The sequence below is a fragment of the Gloeophyllum trabeum genome, assembly GCF_000344685.1.
Source record: "Gloeophyllum trabeum ATCC 11539 unplaced genomic scaffold GLOTRscaffold_00004, whole genome shotgun sequence".
NCBI classification, from domain to species: Eukaryota; Fungi; Basidiomycota; class Agaricomycetes; order Gloeophyllales; family Gloeophyllaceae; genus Gloeophyllum; species Gloeophyllum trabeum.
This window is the reverse complement of record NW_006920413.1, coordinates 2,604,103-2,623,671: the sequence shown is the minus strand read 5'-3', so window position 1 is coordinate 2,623,671 and position 19,569 is coordinate 2,604,103. Positions and strand designations below refer to the sequence as shown.

Sequence of the window (19,569 nt, the reverse complement as noted above, 5' to 3'; positions counted from 1 at the left end):
ATCCCGCGGAGACCGACGCGACTAGAGATGGGAGATGATGCCGTGAACACGAAGCTTCCAAACAACGTTCTGTCCGATCCTGGGTGCAAATAGCCTGTTAGGCGCTTACAGAAGAGAATGAGCTCGTGGATTCCGATTCTTGAGTGGATCCCCCATCCTGGCGTGTACATACTGCATCCCGTAGGTATCCCCGAGCTCCCCTCTTCCCCGTCCCTCTTATCTCTGCCTTTCTAAGCCTGAAGCCGGGAGGCAAGACTCGGGACAACCATGCCGGGCACCTTTCCAGCAGACGAGGTATCGTGAATGTATCTTAGATTGTGATTTGGAACGCTAACTGCACACTGCAGGCCAAACTAGTCTCGATATTCTGCCAGACATTGCTTTATGGTACGCACCAACGCTGTACTCCACCAGAACACAGGAAGTCTGAGTGGTATACTCAGGCCTCTTTTGCGTCCTGTTTTTCGCCTCCCTCTACGTGCTTCGGCAGCGCATGAAAGCCAACACCAGCAAGATGGGTAAATCATTGCTCGGGACGTTGATCACCATGTTTGTCTTGGCAACCATGGTGTGTTTCTACCTCACACGCCGCCGAGCTCTGGTAAAATAATTTAATGCACCACGTCCAGCACATCGGTGTGAATTTCAGCCGTATAATAAAGGCGTTCATCACCATTGGGCCGGAGTTGCCTGGAGGACCCTCGGACTACTTCAACGAGCTGTCGAACTTCACGAATATATTCGGAAGTACGATATATGTGGCTCAGACACTCGTTGGAGACGCCTTTGTGGTAAGTAGCATATTGTCCCCGTTTTTTTGATCGCAACCACCTGCGTAGCCTCTGTGAACAGAGTATGACCGATGCTCTTCGTGCCACGCAGGTTTAATAGATTGATCAATTTGACTTCAGTTATCGTATGTGACTAATCGATATGTCCCGTTTGCCAGCTGTACAGATGTGCCGTGGTATGGGGACGAAACTACTGGACAATCGCCTTCCCTTCCCTCCTCCTAGTAGGCAGCACAGGTGCCCCCTCCCCCTCTCCCAGGTCTTATCCTCATACTAACTCTCTCACTTGCCAGTCTCGGGCATCGGCATCCTCTACTCCTTCGCCAAGATCTCCACCGACACCGTCATCTTCGCCGCGCAGCTCAACCAATGGATCACGGCGTTCTTCGTACTCACCCTGTCGACTAACATCATCTGCACCGCGCTCGTTGCCTTCCGCATCTGGCACATCAACAAGCTGAGCCTCCGCGTCGGCGCAGACAACCTCACGCCAGTGCTGCTCGTCGTGGTCGAGAGCGGGATGATCTACTCCGCTACGCTGATCACACTGCTGGTGACATATGAGGTCGGCAGCTGGGCGCAATACCTGATGCTGGACGCGGTCTCGCCTATTGTGGTACGTCCCAGACCTCACCCCCTCGTTATCCGCAGCCAGTAGACGAGCGCTGACCTGGAACTGTGCTGCCAGGGGATCACCTTCTCGCTCGTCATTCTGCGCCTCTCCATCGGCCTGTCCGACCCTGACGGCGTCACGCGCCCCTTCCAGGACATCCCCTCTACCTCTGCCCTCTGGGGACGCCAGGAGCGCGCTCAGCACTTCACCAGCACGCAGCCGAATATCGACTTCACGAAGAGCAACGCCACGCCCGCTGGCGAGGAGATCGACCTAGATTTCGCGACGAATACGGGTACCGAGGGGGATGTGGGGGGAAGAGGAAAGAGCAGGGGAAAGAAGATGACGTTTGGGTTGAATGGGTTTGGGGGTGCAAGGAGTGCTCGGGATCCCGCTACTGAGACGGGCATGACGGGGTACACCGCTACGAGGGATGACGGGACAGAGTATGGGGAGGTGAGGACATGCTGAATTGCTCTCCCGCTCTGCTGACGTTGACTTCAGGCTGCCGTGTAAGCCCACATACCTTCCTCCGCTGAGTGAAAGATATTCAATATCCCGATGGGAAGCACGTCTCTTGCCCCACCAGTCTTGTAGCTCCTGCTCCTCCACCTTTGTTGTATTAGTAATCGTAAACAGCAAACATCCGTACAACCTGTGTCCGTTTCTACCCTCCTAGGGGTTATTAACCACGCATAACCCCGCCTTCCATCATATCCCAGCCAAGTTGTTCATACGTCCACCCGAAGCACCCGCCCGTCTCCTTGCCTGTCGAATCGTCCCTCACCCTCGTATGGAATCCACAAACGCTCCTGTGCATACCGGGCGCTGTGTGTATCCCGTCGAGCGCAGCTATCTCCACGTCAGTGAGGTTGACCAACTAGTGATATCCGTTTTCATTACAGGAAGTATGTCCGGCTCGGCTCGGAATGGCGGGCGTACCTTCATGTTCTCCTTCATCCGGCCGACGTCTCTGCATTTCGGGACAACTACAATCCCCTTCGCGGCAGACCAGCTCAGGAGGACCTGGGCTGGCGTTACAATTTCGCATTGCTCATTCCAACTTTGCACTATTGCTTGCAATGAGGGATGTTCTACTAGCATGGGTTTGTGTTTGCCGAGAGGTGAGTAGGCGGTAAGAAGTATGCCATGTGAGGAGCAGAAGGAGAGGAGGTCGAGTTGGGGAAGGAGGGGATGGAGCTCGACCTAGGATCATGGCACCGGGTACAGAGCAAACCAAGCCAACGCAATATTAGTTTTTAGTTCCAAGCGGAACGTAAGGCTTGGGATGTCACGGACCTGATTCACAGCAGGCACCACACTGGCTTCCTTTAAGAGGACTTCGAGGGTCTTCATACTGAAGTTGGATACCCCGATGCTCTTGACTTTACCTTACAGGGTTACGTTTCGGCAGATAGTCAGACTCAATACGGTTAACCCAGACAATGATAAGGATACCAGTCGGCAATAACTTCTCCATATCTCGCCAGGTATCCACAAAGGTCGGGCGTTCATGCGGTTTGAGCGCCTCCCCTCCATCACAGGTCAGATCTGCGGATGAATCACTATTCAAGAGAATAAAACACCAACCATTCTCCTTCAGCGCCTGCGGCCAATGCATGAGAAACAGGTCGACATAGTCTAAACCTAGGTTGTCCAGGCTTTTCTGGAGGCTTTTGGCTACGCATGCGTGATGCTCTCCACTAGCATTGCGTCCAGCGCGGAGCTTTTATTGTGGGAAAGGGTGCTCACTAACGTCAGTTTGGTGGTGACGAAGATATGTTCTCTGGGGATGCCGGCCTCTCGCAGGGCAATGCCTACCGCTCTTTCATTCCCTTCGAAGGTTCAAGAGAACCGTTCAAACATAAAGCATGAAGGACTTGAGGGGCTCGGTTCCTTACCGTAGTTGAAAGCCTAGTCATGTGTATGCCTTGAACCCAGAATGCGATCCATCCAGGAGGACTTACCGTATCAATATGCCGATAGCCAACCTGGGCGTCGTAATATGATCGCATTGAAATGGTAGAGATTGATGAACGGGAAGGCGTATAACTGACTTTCAGCGCGTTCAGCACCATATTCGTGACCTCCTGGTCCTCGCCTTGGCCGACATATCCCATCCAACATCTGCGGCATGCAACTGCCAGTTACCGGGTGCTCTAACTCGAGAACTGAGGATGTCCACGTACCCGATACCTAGTCCCGGGATATCCAGACCATTGTTCAGACGGAATGACGGGAACGACATCCTACGAGGGCCCCAATGGCTATTGGTATTGCAAAGTAAAATATGACAAGTCTGAGTGGCGAGAATGTAACTCTATGGTGAGAGACGTGTGAATGTTCTCAGTCTTCTTTCATCCCTTCGGGCCGATGGCCGCCCAAAACAAACCTCAATACTCGATTGCATTATCCACTCACTGTATACATGGGATCCGAGGCTGAAGGGGGCGGGAAGTGACGGCGCGTAATCAATATCGTTCCTCATGCCCATATAGCCCAATAGTCAGATGCACAAAGCCTGCCACGACAAGGACTGCACCAGCCAAGGTCGATATGAAGGTCCTGTTTTCTCTACGACAATACGCTCAATCCCTACATACGTGAGTGAAGGTATCATGACCCGAGCGTGGACTGCGTACTTGCGGACAATTTTCCTTCAACCACCGGGCTTTAGGGGTGATGAGCTCAGGATCACCCGTCGAAGCGAGCTGCTTGGACGCGAGAATACACGACTCCAGCCGGAACCTCGTGCTGAACTTCGTGTGAATCTTTCTCTACTCGTCTTTCGTTGGTAAGGAGCAATGAGGCACTAGGAAGTACACCTGGAACTTACACTCAGGGCACCGAGCGGGGCAGGGGATGGCTTGCCTGATACAGCCCGAGTAGCCGGGAGGGCCTCGGACCATTGGGCTGTATTATAGACCGAGACATCACCAAACGTCTCTAGCCACACTTGCCACAGATATTCCGTCCAATCGAGTTCCCTTGAACCAGATATGAACCGCTCATCGCACCACAGAGGAAAGACGCGGTCCAGAGCCAGAGGCGCTAGCGGCTCGAAAGGGAACGAAGTATGATCATCAGAGCCAACCAGGACGGACGGAGAAGAGAAGTCAGAGAGCAGTGCAGCAGAGGTGGGTGATGTGAAGTTCGGCCGATTGGATATGTCGTCTGGAAAGAGAACCACGGATTGTGTCGGCGCATACAGTCGGGCGAGATTGAGGTAGGCGTTCGGGGAGGCTTCCGTCTTACCATTCATAACGAGGAAGTGGAGAAAGAAAGCATTAGGCAGGCCTTTAGCGTTGGAGGCGGACAGGTTCGAAATGAAAGCACCGACAGCAGGAGAGGAGGGGAGTTCCCGGGTCACCAGCAAGATCGACATCGGTCCTATAGATATCATTACGAGAATCCTCGTCGAGTAACGGCTAAACAATACATACCAGACCATGCAGCACTGAAGGAATGAATGATGTGTAAGTCCATGTTATGGGTCCAGACGCAAGCGGCAGGATGACCCGGAGCAGAATCGCTTCTAACCACGTTAGGATAAAACGCGACGCTTTGCCAGTATACATTTGAGAGCCGAGAGAAACGATATCCTAGGGAAAGCGCGTTTTGTGAAGGTGCAAGAGGATTCCGCATTGTGGCGCCAAGGTACCCAGGCGATTTATACAGAGTCGGAAAGCCAGATCCAAAACGAAGCAGCAACGCAAAAGAGAGATACAAGACACACAAGCCAGCATATGCGTAGAACATCCATTTTAGCAAGTCCAAAGCCCTAGCACCATTGATCGTACTCGTAGAGCCTTGTTCGTGGAGGTCGCACTGCAACGCCAAAGATGCTGGAGGGAAGAGTTGGACCTTCTCCTTGACATTCTCCAGGTCAGTGTGGGATTCTCCAAGGTATGCAGGCTGAGAACAAGAGGGCCGAATCCGATGCAAAGAGTTTGCACTGGAAAGATGACTCTGCAAACTTTGCGACTGAACCTGCGACAGACGGCCGGGAGGTGATCCGTGAATCATTGAAGGAGCTTTGAGAAGCTTCCAGGAGCAGCTCTATATGCAAGTACAGTGTATCTCAGGTATTCAGTTGAGCCTCCAGAGCAAAACGTAGACAACAGAGTTGTAACTTGAACTCGTCTTGGAGAATTCGCCGCCAGCAAACGTGTCTGTGGCGTGGGAACGTCACGGTGCTCAACGCGCCGCCACAATTCGAGTATTACGAACTTGGGAAGTATTCGGCGCTGCGGCGCACGCCAGGCCCGATTCCTCACATATAAAAGTCTATGGTAAACCCACGGCAGGGACTCTACAAGCAGGGAAATAATCTTTCTTGCTCCCCGGGCGCTGCGCGGCATCAACAATGCTCATAGTTATTTCATCTTGACCTGAATGATACTGAATGATATCAACTTCTAACTCTCAAGTTAGCGGCCCGCCGGTAGTTCCTATTTGTTGGTGGCGGTAAGATTTGGATCGGTCCACCTACCATTTATGAACAGTGCTCCTATTACATTTCGAGTAATTCGGGCTGTAAGTGGTATAACCCCTATTAAGCGCTCGCTTTCTCGATCACCAGAGAGCCCTATACAACTACTGAACAGTAAACCGAATTCTAGAGGAATCGGAACGTCCCTTTCAACAGTCATTGACTCATTGGAACAATTATCTCTCGACACTATACTAGGTGCGGTTCTCAAGTCGCATTCCCGGGACGGTGCCGCACAGTATGTAAACGAATCTCAGGCTGCACTGGTCTTTGAGCCTCTTTTATGCAGACACGCGAGTATTTGCGAGTTTACCTGAACTTCTGCGTAGGCACATATGAGTGGTGGCAGCAATACAATGCGCGTCCCGCTGCGCTCACATAAACCCTCAGCCGCCGGAGTACCAACGACGCTCAAGCATCAATCTCTTAGAGGCAAGAATAGCTCACCGCGACACCCGATGATATATACAGGCGGTAGACAGTAGCCCTGAACGGCCTCGTTATGCCTCGACCTCCACCGAGCTCGCGGATGTCGACCTTACCCAAGAGATATCCAGGGAAGTCTTCGTTGCCTAACGCGAAGGATATGCAATTTAATTCTGGACGCCGAACTTCCCGTCGCTAGGACGTTGGCTAGAGTCGCAGTCGCATTGGCCACGGGCCTTCATCCCGCCGGCGAGAGAGTAGACGATGAAATAAAAGGCATGATTAAGTTCCCACTATTGTCACCACCCTATCAATCCGAGCTAACTTGACTGATCTTTGATATGAGCACAGCAGGGGTGGCGCTGCGCCTCCCTCTGCCAGCGGTTTAATAAACGACAAACAGCTGGAAGGGGATACCACGAGGGGCGCAGGCCCCCATTATTGCGTAAAGCAAGGCATTAGCAGAGCGCGCAACGTCAACCCGCTGATGCGCTCTAAATACTTGCCGTTCGACCCTGGGCCCACAGGTCATATGCATCGTCTCTTTGTGCGAGAGCGATGCAGGCGGCATGTAGGCGGGGTCCCGTCTACACCGATGCGAGACCGGTGCCTTTCCAGTCAGACTCGAGAAGGGTATAAAAACCCGCGCTCTCCCTCCTGCCCCCAACCTGTCTCTGACGGGTCAGACAGCACGAAGACAAGCCAGATGCTCTTCACATCGAAGACGCTCGCCGCGCTCGCTGCCGCCGCAGTCGCAGGCGTGCGCGCCCAAGGCGTGAGTGCCGCCCACTCTGCGCCGTGCTCACCTTAGAATACCCGCCCGCGCCCCTTGACCAGGCGTACTACTGCACCGACATCAACTGGGGCGGCAACTGCCAGTACACGCCCGACTACGGCGTGTGCGTCACCTTCGGCGGGAGCGACTGGAACGACCAGGTCTCGAGCTTCGGGCCCGACCAGGGGCTGGAGTGCTACCTGTACACGTCAGTCTCACCCTCCTTTGCCTTCTGTTCGATGCCGATGCGAGACAAATTGCTGACTGACAAATGGATGCACAGGGATTGGGGATGCACGGGGGACGTGCTGCCGCTCGAGTATCCCGGCGCGGCGGACTTGAGGCAGTATAGCTTCAACGACGCCGTGTCGTCGTTTGCGTGCGAGTATGCGGGGCAGGGGACGACGGGGTCGTACACCAAGTACGTGACGGAGTATTAGAGCGCTTGGATCCGCGACGCTCTGTTTGCTCTGTATGTATGCATGGTTGGAGCTGAGTCGTATATGATGCATTTACGGGGGGATCGTGTGAGGACGGCAGACTGGCGCCCATCTTCGATTCCCGAATGCCAAGGTCTACGCACCAGAGTCTGGTCGACGCGCACGACACGCAGGCGACGAACAGCACCTGTGGCTCATCAAGCAAGTCACTGCTCTTCTGATTCAGACCCTTAAACAAAAATCTCACGTGCTTCGCCACTGCTTCAGTCGCGTCAGAGCACAGGCGCATCACTATATGGGACATGCACCTATCAGTGTCACGATTTTCGAAATTGGAGAGGGTTTGAAGTTAACTCACCCAGTATGTCCGAGACCATCTCTATCAGCTCTTCTCAAGTTACTACCCCATTGCATCCGACTAACAAGTAACTTGGGCGCTATAAACACGAGTCACTGAGCGCATCGAATTACCTACAGTTCAAGCTGCTCATGAGCTCGCATTCCACCTGCAGTCAACGCGCCCAATAAGTACAAGGCGGAGAACCCTAAAAATACAGCTGCCGAGTTCATGATCTACCTGGTTCCCGGGACTCGAAGTAACGAAGCTTGGTACGTAGTGCAGCACCAAGCCTGGTACAGAGTCCGCACGCTCATCGGGACCGCCAGGTTATCTATCATGAAGCCAATTACCCGCAAACACGGCGGCAGCGGGGAGTGAACAGGACATGTGTATCGAAATAACTTACGAGCGTCGCGACTGGCTGCAAGTACGGAGAGTTATTACTCGCGATCCCCGATCGCGGAGATGTTAAGTACATATTGTCGATTCGAATGCGAAGTCTTTGCAAGGACCTAGGCCGCATAACAACCTCCGAGGCGTATAAGCTGTAACCAGTCCGACATGATGGGGATACAGCGTGGAGACTAGTGCACGGCTTCTGCCAGTAGGAGACTTTCTGTAGTACTCGGCGACGAGAGATATCGGAGTTGTCCCTCTCGCGGATGGTGTTTCTCGATGCGTACGCAGATCGAGCGGTGGCTATATGATTCAAAGTCAGAGCAGCGTGAGATCAGAGATGCTCCAGTTGGACTTGACACATTCGAGCCTCCCGTCGATGCCTGGTCTGCAGGTGACGACAGTGTCGCCTGGATCGTACCGCGCGAATCGCGTGCCAGTAGGACCCCCAATAATCAGTATAAATGCCTGATCCCGAGGACCCATAAGTAGACCCATTTTGTCCGGAAGAAAATCGCCGATTTTGGACCTTTTGTCCGGAAAAAAACAGGCATCACAGCGAAAAAGTCGCTCTGAAAGGCAACTGTGGCGTGGGTACGTCTAAATTTAGCTTCCCCGGCAGGTGCCGGGGTAAATATGGCCTCGAAATGGCCAAGTCTGACCAAAATGTCCGGAAAAAAATCAGGCCTGTTCTCCAGAATCGGCCGATTTGTCTGTGAAAAATCAGCCATTGAGGGCTCTAAAGTCCCAAAATTTGTCCGGAACCTGATCAGGCATTTATACCAATTATCGGGGGTCCTGTGCCAGTCCGAGTCGTAAAAACTTGTAGGAAGAGAAACAAACGTGGGAACTTCACGGAAGCAAAATTGAAATCCAGCGGCGCGGCTCCCGCCGGGCTCGTACGGTCATACATACATACACACGGCTCAATGTATCCTATTCGATGGACAATGTTATCGGGTCAGCCGTTGTCCAGCAAGCCACGAGGAGGAGGTAACGAGATGGTCGAGACTCGAACGCACACGGGGCCTGCATTGTGTCCGAGTCTGAATCAAGGGACGTCGACGGATCCGATGTTGGAGCGGTGCTCGAGGACATAGAGAAGCGTCGCAAGTGATTCTTTCATTATAGGCTAGGACGCGGAGGATTGGGAATCCGATGCTCCGACGGTCGACGGTGCTTTTGTCAGAAGGATTGGGACCGGCGGTTCGGAGTCTTTGCGGTTCTTGAGCCCGATTGGGGTTTGACTGCGCCACGGACAGAGTCCAGGTCGGACGAAAAATGTGGGCGGTCGTGTTGCTAGGTGAGTGGACGACTACGACGATGAATTGAATGGAGGCATCGAGTGGTCTTAGCAACAGAGACATTGTTATGGCTGCAGACCAGGACGGGAGCCGATTATAGCTATATCATTGGGCGCCTGTCAAGTGACACCGATCCCGGGAGGAGGAAATTCATTTCGCAGCGACCCGAACTACCGAAAGCAGACGGTACTCGGCTCCCCAGCGCCTGCGAGCATCCGTGCCCCGCGCCCAATGCAGGCAGCGGACTTCCCCCCCGGGCAGCGACGATGATCCGCGCGCGCGTCCGTGACGGTCTTATTGCCTTTCTGCGCGGCGACCCCGCTTGTCTGTCCTGGCTGCTGCGACGCCGTCCTGGTTTGGCTGCGCCCTGCCCGTGTATGTGTGGCCGTGGACGCTTCCTTCCTTGCTGCCACCCAGGGCACCTTCCAATCGATCCTCCCCCGCCAGCCCACGCAATATAAACCCCCCAGTCAGGCCGCCGCGGTGTGCTCTTTTGTCTTTGCGCCCTCTTGCTGTGCTCCCCTGTTCTTGCACACCGTGCGATCTCGTCCAGCTCGCGTTTTTGGCAGTCTTGCACTTGTTTCCTGATCATCATCGCCACCGCCTTCGCAGTCCCGATTTGTCCACTCACTTTGACCGCACTGATCGCGCCCTGCCTTGTTCCATATACCCCCCGCTCGTCTCTCGTTTCCTGCGGTTTACACCGCTTCACCTAGTCTTATACTAATACTCGTCCAAAGCGAAAGCAATGGACAAATTTCCCGCCCCCCGCGGCTCTGAAAAAGTGCGTCCAGTCTCCCCTCAGCGCACAGCTATTCACAGCTTCCATCCTGTCTTTGCAGCCACCCGCCCAGGGCCAGCGATCCCTGCACACGAAACAGTCCCTCCCAAACCTATGGTGCGTATCCCCCTCCACCACGCGTGCCCATATGCAACATTCAACCGTGTAAACAGGCTCCCGCCGCGCTACGGCCCCATCCCCGCGCACCTCTCCCGCGCGCAGCAGACCCCGCCCCAGCCCATCTCCCCCAACCCGCCTCCCCAGCCGCGCACCCTCGCGCCCCCGCGCCAGGCAGCCAAGCCCCTCAGCGACTCCGAGGCGGAGGACAAAGACAAGGGCAAGGGCCGCGAGAAGCCAAGGACGCCGCTGCTCACGCCCCCGCTGACGCCGTCGAGCTCCGTCGTGGGCCGCCGCGCCGGGGGCAGTATGCGGAGCGACGGGAGCGGGAGCGTGGAGGAGGTCACCCAGGGGGTGGAGGGGTTGGCGGTTGAGGAGGAGCGCAGTCGGTTTTTGTTGGTGAGTGGATTGTTCGACCTACCGAAGAAGACGCGGGGTGACAGGGACTGGGGACGTTCGTTTTACTGTTGCGGTGGCCGGTAGATATCGAGCGTGCCCGCGCGCCTGTCCCCGGATATCCTCCAGACGCTCTTCGCGCCCTATAGCGGGGAGGTCAAGGGTATGTACGTGCGCCTGCAGGAGAGCCACGGCGTGGTGGTCCTCGCGTTCTGGGACGAGGGCGAGGCGGCGCGCGTCCGGCGGGAGGTGGACGGCGCGGGGATCGTGGGGGAGGCGGAGAGCGGGCAGGTGAGGCTCGCGAAGGGCGGGGAGCGCGAGAGGATCGGGGCGAAGTTTGTTAGTGCTGAGGAGCTGAGGGTGGTGCGTCTTCTCGCTCTCCGTTGTGGATTTTCGTGCACATAATATGTAACCTGACTTTCAATTGGACTATATGCTCGTCCATTGTAGTTGATCGGGCACTCGATGTTCATTGATGAGGTCGAGACGCTCGGGGAGGTATGTGTAGGACTTACCGGTGCGGCCCTCAGGGAGGGGGAGGTGGGCGCTCTGCGTGCGCTGTTTGAGGGAATCGGGAGGGTGAGGGGGTGGGAGGTCTGCGGGGAGGTGAGCCGCTCTAGTCTGGATCTTCGTTCCACGTTCGCCTCTCGGGACATTATCTCATCTTATATATGGTCTGAATAAATTACTGACACGTCGCTCGTTTATGTAGATTGTTAGGGTGGAGTATTCCGATATCCGCGACGCCGCTTCTGCGCTCGAGTTGGACGGCCGGACGATGTTCGGCGCGACGCTCAGGGTGTTCAGGAGGGAGCGGGATGGGGAGCGGGGGGATGACGGCACGCCGGTCCCTTCTGCCATCATGCAGCGCCGTGGATCCAAGGACGCAGGTTTCCCTCCCGGTATTATGGACCGACGGGGATCGAGGGACGCTGGGCTCTTTCCGAACATGGAGCGCCGGGGCTCGAGGGACGCGGGACTCTCACCGAATATGGAGCGCCGAGGATCCAGAGACGCAGGGCTCATGCCGAACTTGGAGCGCAGAGGATCCAGGGATGTTCCTCCCAGCCCGAACATGCGGGACACCAACAACAACCTCAGCGCGAGCCCGTCCGTGCGCGCGGTCCGCTTTGGCGGGGAGGACGAGGACGTCGGCCCTATCGGGCATGCGATCCTGAAGAGCCCCGCGGGCGGCGGGCGCGCGCGCAGCGTCAGCGCGGATCGGCGGAAGGAGGCGGCGGTGAGCGTGGACGGGTTTGGGAGGCGCGGGAGCAATTATCATCTGTATGATGCGGTGGGGAAGGTGGGCAATGGGGTGGAGCAGGGGGACAGGAGGGGGAGCGTGCAGGAGGAGCGGGTGGGCGCGGAGGAGTATCCCAGCGCCGGGCCGGTGTACGACTTTGGACGGGCGGCGCAGGCGCAGTATGGCGGGGAGCCGCTGTACGAGTCGGCGGCGTCTGCGGGGTACGCGGCCGCGGCGGCGTATGGGCAGGCGCAGGGGGAGGGGTGGGAGGGCTACCACACGGGCGTCGCGATGCCCGAGCAGCAACACCAGGCAACGTGGAACGACGCGGGGTATTATTACGCGACGCCGGTGCAGCGCAAGCTCGTCAGCCCGCAGCCGCACGCGTTCGGGGGGTACCACATTGCGCCCCACGCGCTGCACCCCCACCAGCAGGAGCTCGAGCTGCTGAAGCAGCAGCAGGAGTACCTGGAGTATATGAGCGCGTATGGGATGGGGTACGCGATGCACGGGCACGCGGACGGGATGGCGGGCGCGGGGGTCGGGGGCGGCGTAAACGCGGGATACCTGGGGTACGAGCACCAGGTGTCGCCCGTGGCGCTGTCGCCGACGTACCTCACGCCCGTGTCGCCGTACGCGGCCGCGGGCCCGGCGAGGGAGGTGCGCCCGGAGCACAATCAGGTGAATTTGGCGCGGATTGAGGACGGGATGGATACGCGGACGACGGTGATGATCAAGAATATCCCGAATAAGATGAGTGATCGGGATTTGCTGGAGTTTATCGGGAGGGTTACGCCGCGGAGGATTGATTTTCTGTATTTGAGGATGGATTTCCAGAATGGTGCGTGCGCTGGTCTTTCGTGTGAGGAGGGGGGAGGGGCTGATGCGGTGGGGACAGGGTGTAATGTTGGGTATGCGTTTGTCAATTTTATTACGGTGCAGGATTTGTTGCTGTTTGCGAAGGCGAAGTTGGGTGTGAAGTGGTGAGTGGCCTTCTGGGCTTGAAGCACGGATGGATGCTAACGGGTGCGGTGTCTTAGGAATATGTATTCGAGTGAGAAGGTGCTGCAGATGAGCTACGCGAACTACCAGTACGCATCCTTGTGATCTACGCCACCTGCAGAGCTGATGGATGGTCGCAGGGGCAAGGAAGCGCTCGTGGAGAAGTTCAAGAACTCGTGCATCATGGACGAGCGCGAGGAGTGGCGGCCGAAGATATTCTACTCGGACGGGCCGAACCAGGGGCTGCCGGAGCCGTTCCCGAAGCCGACGCATCTGCGGAGGAAGGAGCGGAGCTCGCATAATCGCGGGGCGCTGTATGTGCCCGGGCTGCATCACCACCACCACCAGGAGGAGGGGCGGGGGGTACGGCTGGAGGATCGGAGGAGGGCGGAGGGGAGTTATCAGCCGCCGTTCAAGAGGGGGCGGGCGCCGCATATGTGATTCAGAGGTAGGGGGTGACTGCGTTTTCCTCCGGATATGGTGATTCATGTGGTTTTAGGACGCTCGCCGCCCGTCAAGTCGCTCACTACTGACTCGAGACCTGTACTGACGCTCTTTGCACTCACTCGCTTGACACTCGACAAGATTCGGACGTTCCTGTTCCTGCATACGGACTCGTGATAGATCTCGCCGCATCTCTTGTCGGACGTTGCTGCATATACGCGCTTTAGTTTGTTGTCCCATGCTCCGATGTCCGCGTCGCGCTTTAGCTGTTACTTTGCAAAGTATGATACCATTTACTAAGACTTGTTCTGTGCTAATGAATAGCTCGGTGTACGTTCTGTTCTGTCGTTTAGCTGTGTATCGTTGCGTTTCGTTGCTGTGTTGTTTCGTTTCGTGTTTGTTTTTCCCCCCATTTGCTGCTGTTCAGTATATGTTATGTGTTCTGCTTCAGTGTAATGTATGTGGGCGCATATAGATTATGAAGTCGTTCTGAAGAGTGCGCGAGCCCCGCCCGGCGGCTGTCCGGCGTGTTGGCTAGAAAGAGTAGGAGGTTATCTGTATATGGTACTCGTATTCCCTTTCTTGGTTGAGCTTTGCCGGCACGGGCCGGGGAAGCCACATGGCTGCCACGCGGATGTCCTGTCTACCGCGACGTGTTCCAAGTGCGTGCAAAGTGAACGCAGTCCTTCCACAGCTCGTGCTTGTTCGTTCTCTCAACTCTCCCTATCACGGCTTTGACGTTTGGAGGCCTGGCATAAGGGGCTACGAACTATCTTACATCCGCTATGAACTCGCTATACACTCTGGGCGTACGGCAGACGAATTCTATCCAGGCCGACCTCGAAAGGCTACGGAATGGGGACTCGTCTGCGTCGTTATTAGGTGCGTAACAGCTCTTTGGTGCTTCTGCTCGGGATATGTATTGTCTGTCGCGTCTCGTCTCACTGATCGACCCGCCAGGGCAGATATCGGCGTCGCTGGCTGCTATGAGCCGGACGATCGAGGACTACGACTCGATGGCGCGTAGGGAGATTATCAAGGCGAAGCAGGAGAAGGCCCAGATGTAAGTGTTGTGTTGTATGGTGTGGTGTGAGGGCTGATGGCGGGGCAGGCGGGTGCAGAAGTTCCGGAGCGATTATGCGGAGTTGAGGACGCAGTTTGAGCAGTTGAAGACGCAGGCGGAGTCATCAGTACGTGTCTTGATCTGGATGACTTCCTGTAGCGTTGAATGAATTCAACTCTGCATCCAGAAACGCAACGACCTCTTCGGATCCTCAGCCGGCCCCCTCTCCCCCAGCGCCTCCGACACACGACGGCGCTTTGCGCCCACCATCCCCCCACCCGACTCTGACTCCTCTTCCTCTCCCTTCCGCGCATCCACGCCCCTGGTAAACTCTACGCTTCGGGAAGACCACGCGCTCCGCGAACACACGTTCATCCAGAACACGGAGGCGCGGCTGGACGAGTTCCTCGCGCAGGGCCGCGAGGTGCTCGACAACCTCGTCGACCAGCGCAACGTGCTCAAGGGCACACAGCGCCGGCTGCTAGATGCGGCGAACACTCTCGGAATGAGTAGGGATGTCATCGGCTGGATTGAGCGGCGCAGGTGCGTGCCGTTCGCCGCTGTTCAGGTTCTTTTATCGGTGAAGTGGAGAATGTGACTGATTGGCTCATTGGTTTGCAGTACGCAGGATATGTACATATTCTTCGCGGGTGCGATATTCACGTTCTTTTGTTTCTATCTCATTTGGCGGTATTTGGGGTGAGGAGACGGGTATACCCATTCACTCTGTTGCTGGACATTGGTATCTGTACAGATGCTTTTAGTCGTATTTTATTGTCTGTATGTTTCTGGATATATTCTCCTATCACCAAGGGTCCCGCCGGACCTGATGGGTGTCTGTGACTTACGCGAGGGCTCTGAAAACATGGTTGGAGCACTCATAGTCCGGGAGATAAGGGACAACCGTCATCCTCGTGAGTTCTGTATAGTATCTCTGGTATTCTTTCTTCATTAACACTATCTGTCGCCGTATCCGCTGCGCATTAGGCTCCGCCCCCGTATTATTCTCGTGCAGGAGACGCAAATCACGGTTTGATATATGAGTGCCGTACTGAGGGTAGCCCGTGAGCGGAACGTTACAGGGATACTTCTTGCGCGGATGGCGTACCGTCGTCTCCGGGGCTTCGGATACTCTGGTGTACATGCTCCTCGAAGAGGACGCCCTTGTCAGCTGCGCGTGACGCCAGTGTCAGCGTTCAGCGCGAGGGATCAGGGCGGGAACTGCAGTTTGCTTACCTCGGGGTTGTACGGGTGCAGGTACCGCTACGGCTGACATAACTGACACCACGAGCGTGAAGAGCGCAAAGATGGTTCGCATAGTTGGGAGTTAGGAGGTATATTTTTCCTGGCTCGCAGACGGGACGAGAGGGCTCAGGTAGGCAGGTAAGGCGGGGTTCTACCTTTATACTGTGGCTGACAAGCTGAACTATATTTAGTTCTTGTTCATCGCAGGCCGGTGTGATGCTTGCGCCCGTCAGTAGGATAGGATTGCCGCTCAAGCACGGGTCTGGCAAGTGTTTTGACGCTAATGTCATTCGCGACGTCTTCGGTCGAGTATTTGGTATTAGGGCGTGAGTGAGTTGGATCCAATCCTCTATCAGCTGTCCGACCTTCAACGCGAGCATTGTTGGCCAGTCTTTGCTTAAGAGTGCTCATTGAGACCCGTATTTTTAGCCGCATATCAATTCTGCAGGGAGGCGTTGACGGCAAGTCAACTATACTCGTAGCAGTGGGTCATAAGCAGACAGGTGGCAGATTTGATGTCTAACAAAAGATGGATGGATCTGTTCGGCGCGCTCAATAAACCAGGTACGCGGCGCTTAGAGTTCGGAGCAGAATGGGCTCGGACAGGACGGCCCAATTTGGACGCGAAGAAAGGGGATAGTGGCTGGGAGATAATTACAGTTCAAGGTGGGTGAGCAATTATAAAATCGGTGTTGGATGCTCGTCCCGATGACCGAGGTGGCAACTTGTCATTATCGTCGTTGTTTTCCGAAGTGATCGTTACACCTCACACGCTGCTGGGCTTCTTCGAAGGTCGCACATATACAACGCGATATCACGCGACCGAGCGGCTGGAGCCTGTGAAAATGGTGGTAGTGAACATGTCCATCTTTCTTACAGACGATCGACAGCTAGGTATGCTCTGTCCGGGTCATGAACGTCCGCGACTCACAAAGTCAACTATAGAGCCTGGACTTCCTCGTCAACCAACAGATTAGGGAATCCCAGTCGGATCTCGCCTACACGGAGCCTCACAGCTGTCTACCGAGCTTATTCAGATCCCATATCTTGATGAACATGCGCTTCGAATAGTCCGCCTGTCCGCTCGCGAGCTACATGCACGACGAAGTCAAGGGAGGCATCATCAAGAAGTACGGCTAATGCACGCACTAACGAGTTTCTCTGGACCTAGTTCTTGGTGGACATGGTCCTCCCAGAGAGGTCCTACTTTCTGTGCATTATTGCGAGCTATATGCACGCAAGAAATCAGATGCGTTTGAGCAAGGACTTGTCGGAGTGCTCTGTGCTATCCAAGCAACCATCCTAAGAGTCACGTTCCAGGTCGTTTCCGTTAACACAACCTCACAGTTTGTAAGCCCAGCAGCTCCTGAGACTTTAGTGTTACTAACCATGGACCTACGATCTAGCCTGAACATACTCTGTGACCAGTATTTGCTGGCCCGGGTGAACTGTGTGAACTTAGAGCTAACGAGGTAACCTCAGGACTTCCGCCTTTACCCCTAATAGGGTCTGCCACACTAGATCGTGCTAGGATATGGGTGCACTCTGACACATACAGTATGTACCATAGGGTGCTCCCGCACTGCGCCGTCGATGGGCGAGATTTAGGCGTCTCTGAGCACCTCGTAGCCGATTGCTGTGGAGCCCCGGTCGCGACAACGTTAATACGGTGTGTCTATAGGCATTTGGCGAGGTATGACTGCAGCGTGCTCGTCCACGAACCCCTGACAGATGACGATGGACAACGAAGTCCTCCGGCGTCTCTCAGCGTATGAATACTGAGTTACGGCAACCCTCAAGGCAGATACGAACTCAGCGGCCGGTGCTAAACATTGTCTTACCCAAAACTGTGTCTGAGATTATATCTCAGCACAACAGATACATACTGAATAATTTGATCATAGTCGGAAGTCCCAGGAGCTGGCGAACTTGCGAATACTGATGTCATGCCAACGCAAACGACGCAGAACGCTGTTCTTTGACTTCCGCCCTCATAGATGGGACCAGAGCTGGAAATGACATCACCGTGGAAGCCAATAGCATCCTCGTGGACTTCCAATATATAACCCGCTGTGTGGCTTAAACGCACGCCACATCACGGAGACAGCAGGTGCATATCCTTCCGGTAAGCGCACGTTAATGAGACCAAATGCGTATACGAACTGATGCTTGACTCACGGAGCTCAATCCAGACCTACTTCTTGGTGGACATGTGCCTCAAATAGTTTGCCACCTGTTCGAGCCGTGCGCCCACAAGAGTCAGGCATGACGAAAGGAGAGGTATGATGCGCTTACGACCGGGCTTCTCTGATGCAGCTGGTTGGGTAGCGAGCACCGAGGATACGAAGGCGAGAAAGATCAAAAATAGCAGTGTACTGCGCATCTTGATTGCCTTGACCTGAGACTCGGACTTGGGGGATAAGTGATTGACAGATCTCTTACCTTGCTTCAGCTATAAGAAGCTGGCGGAGGTCTTGAGCTGTCATGTGAATGGCAAGTTATACAGTGCGGCAGCACCGCATCGCACCCGCGGCCTTGGTGATGAGATGATGGCGCTCGTGCGCCGTGGTGATGCCGTGCTGTCCCAACTGTTGATTATATTACTGTACGTATCGGTATGTGCTACCCTGTCTGCTTTGTTAACACGATTAGTACCAGTCACAGCACTATCAAACACACGTACGGGGTTCGGACTGCGCTGATGACTTACGCACCCTGCTGAGGCCTAAGGCTATGCCGAGTTGGCAAGCAAGGCAGAGATGCGTATTTAGAGCATCCACTTCGCAATGCACATCACAAGAATGACATTATCGAAGATAAACTGGGTCCATGGCGTCCCTGTCGGTGAACAACCATGCCCAAATGCCATATCAAATCCCAGCTGCCCTCCATCATCAATGCATCATTGTGTGGCAGATGTACCTGGTGAGACGCTCGCCTATTGAAGTTAAAGCCTCGGCGCGATCGCTAATCCCGCGGAGGGATTGAGGATATGCAGCGTTCTACCGCTCCCAAACATATCGTAAATTGGCGGCGGTGGGTTTCGCGAACTTGTTCAGAAGTATCACGGTCCCGTTGACCATCGTCTCCATCGTCTAACCTTCACATAATGACGATTACGGATCATCTTCGCAGGTCATCGCGGATCCAATGACATCCCCACTTCTATGTAGTCGGTGAGCGCGTTTCGTGGATCATGATATCTTTCATGGAACGCTTCTTTGTTGATATCCAGCGATGATATGCTTCTATGCATTTATCAATGTCTAGCTTCCGAGACTTGGCTGAGCATGGGAATGTTATGCTAGCGACTCCTGGCTGTTTCTTTTTTACGCTGGAAGGGATTCGTACCGGTACGACTGACTCTTGTCTCGCAATGTATGCTTCTCGGTTGTGTCCCCGCTCTTCATTCTTTCACTAGCATATCTACGGCCTTGCTAGGCGATATCAGCGATCTAAGCTTTCGGAACTCCTGCGTAGTCCAGCGGCTCTTTGATGATCCTTGCTGATACTTACTTCACTTGTGGCGTAAGAGCGATGCACGGGGTGAGAACGTAGGTCTATGTATTTCTCGGCCTGCGCATTTTGACAGCCTATACAGGTAAGCGCATCATGGGTGAAGGCAATATTATCACTGATGACGCACGTATAAGTTGCTATTGGGAAAATTCACCCTTGCACGTCCTAGTTATTTGGCTGAT

At 54.9% G+C, this 19,569-nt stretch overlaps 7 protein-coding genes across 7 annotated transcripts; 4 read left to right on the top strand and 3 right to left on the bottom strand.

Moving 5' to 3' along the window:
• Positions 1-719: 719 nt before the first annotated feature.
• Positions 720-1,413, top strand: GLOTRDRAFT_25217 (uncharacterized protein; the record flags this gene model as incomplete). Its single annotated transcript, XM_007865687.1, has 3 exons — positions 720-791; positions 950-1,028; positions 1,085-1,413. Coding segments are annotated over 3 exons (480 nt in total), but the record flags the coding sequence as incomplete, so codon positions are not given.
• A 676-nt stretch (positions 1,414-2,089) lies between these two features.
• GLOTRDRAFT_37939 (aldo/keto reductase) lies at positions 2,090-3,652 on the bottom strand (the record flags this gene model as incomplete). Its single annotated transcript, XM_007865722.1, has 9 exons — positions 2,090-2,284; positions 2,347-2,610; positions 2,704-2,795; positions 2,863-2,937; positions 2,989-3,107; positions 3,161-3,239; positions 3,368-3,395; positions 3,462-3,531; positions 3,594-3,652. 9 exons carry the CDS (start codon positions 3,650-3,652, stop codon positions 2,090-2,092), a joined length of 981 nt encoding a protein of 326 aa, XP_007863913.1.
• Positions 3,653-3,978: 326 nt separating this feature from the next.
• Positions 3,979-4,789, bottom strand: GLOTRDRAFT_127978 (uncharacterized protein; the record flags this gene model as incomplete). The annotated part of the gene is made up of 3 exons (XM_007866494.1): positions 3,979-3,999; positions 4,047-4,181; positions 4,241-4,789. The coding sequence occupies 3 exons, from the start codon at positions 4,787-4,789 to the stop codon at positions 3,979-3,981; spliced, it is 705 nt and encodes a 234-aa protein (XP_007864685.1).
• A 2,239-nt stretch (positions 4,790-7,028) lies between these two features.
• On the top strand, positions 7,029-7,537 carry GLOTRDRAFT_92602 (uncharacterized protein; the record flags this gene model as incomplete). The annotated part of the gene is made up of 3 exons (XM_007866493.1): positions 7,029-7,097; positions 7,160-7,305; positions 7,381-7,537. The coding sequence occupies 3 exons, from the start codon at positions 7,029-7,031 to the stop codon at positions 7,535-7,537; spliced, it is 372 nt and encodes a 123-aa protein (XP_007864684.1).
• A 5,285-nt stretch (positions 7,538-12,822) lies between these two features.
• On the top strand, positions 12,823-13,323 carry GLOTRDRAFT_11437 (RNA recognition motif 2; the record flags this gene model as incomplete). Its single annotated transcript, XM_007865663.1, has 4 exons — positions 12,823-12,955; positions 13,013-13,097; positions 13,155-13,205; positions 13,257-13,323. Coding segments are annotated over 4 exons (336 nt in total), but the record flags the coding sequence as incomplete, so codon positions are not given.
• A 980-nt stretch (positions 13,324-14,303) lies between these two features.
• On the top strand, positions 14,304-15,510 carry GLOTRDRAFT_74524 (V-snare-domain-containing protein). The gene is made up of 5 exons (XM_007866492.1): positions 14,304-14,442; positions 14,521-14,623; positions 14,672-14,750; positions 14,811-15,166; positions 15,245-15,510. The coding sequence occupies exons 1-5, from the start codon at positions 14,346-14,348 to the stop codon at positions 15,324-15,326; spliced, it is 717 nt and encodes a 238-aa protein (XP_007864683.1). The 5' UTR covers positions 14,304-14,345; the 3' UTR covers positions 15,327-15,510.
• Positions 15,511-15,648: 138 nt separating this feature from the next.
• Positions 15,649-15,941, bottom strand: GLOTRDRAFT_127974 (uncharacterized protein; the record flags this gene model as incomplete). The annotated part of the gene is made up of 3 exons (XM_007866491.1): positions 15,649-15,674; positions 15,732-15,794; positions 15,860-15,941. The coding sequence occupies 3 exons, from the start codon at positions 15,939-15,941 to the stop codon at positions 15,649-15,651; spliced, it is 171 nt and encodes a 56-aa protein (XP_007864682.1).
• Between the last annotated feature and the right edge of the window lie 3,628 nt (positions 15,942-19,569).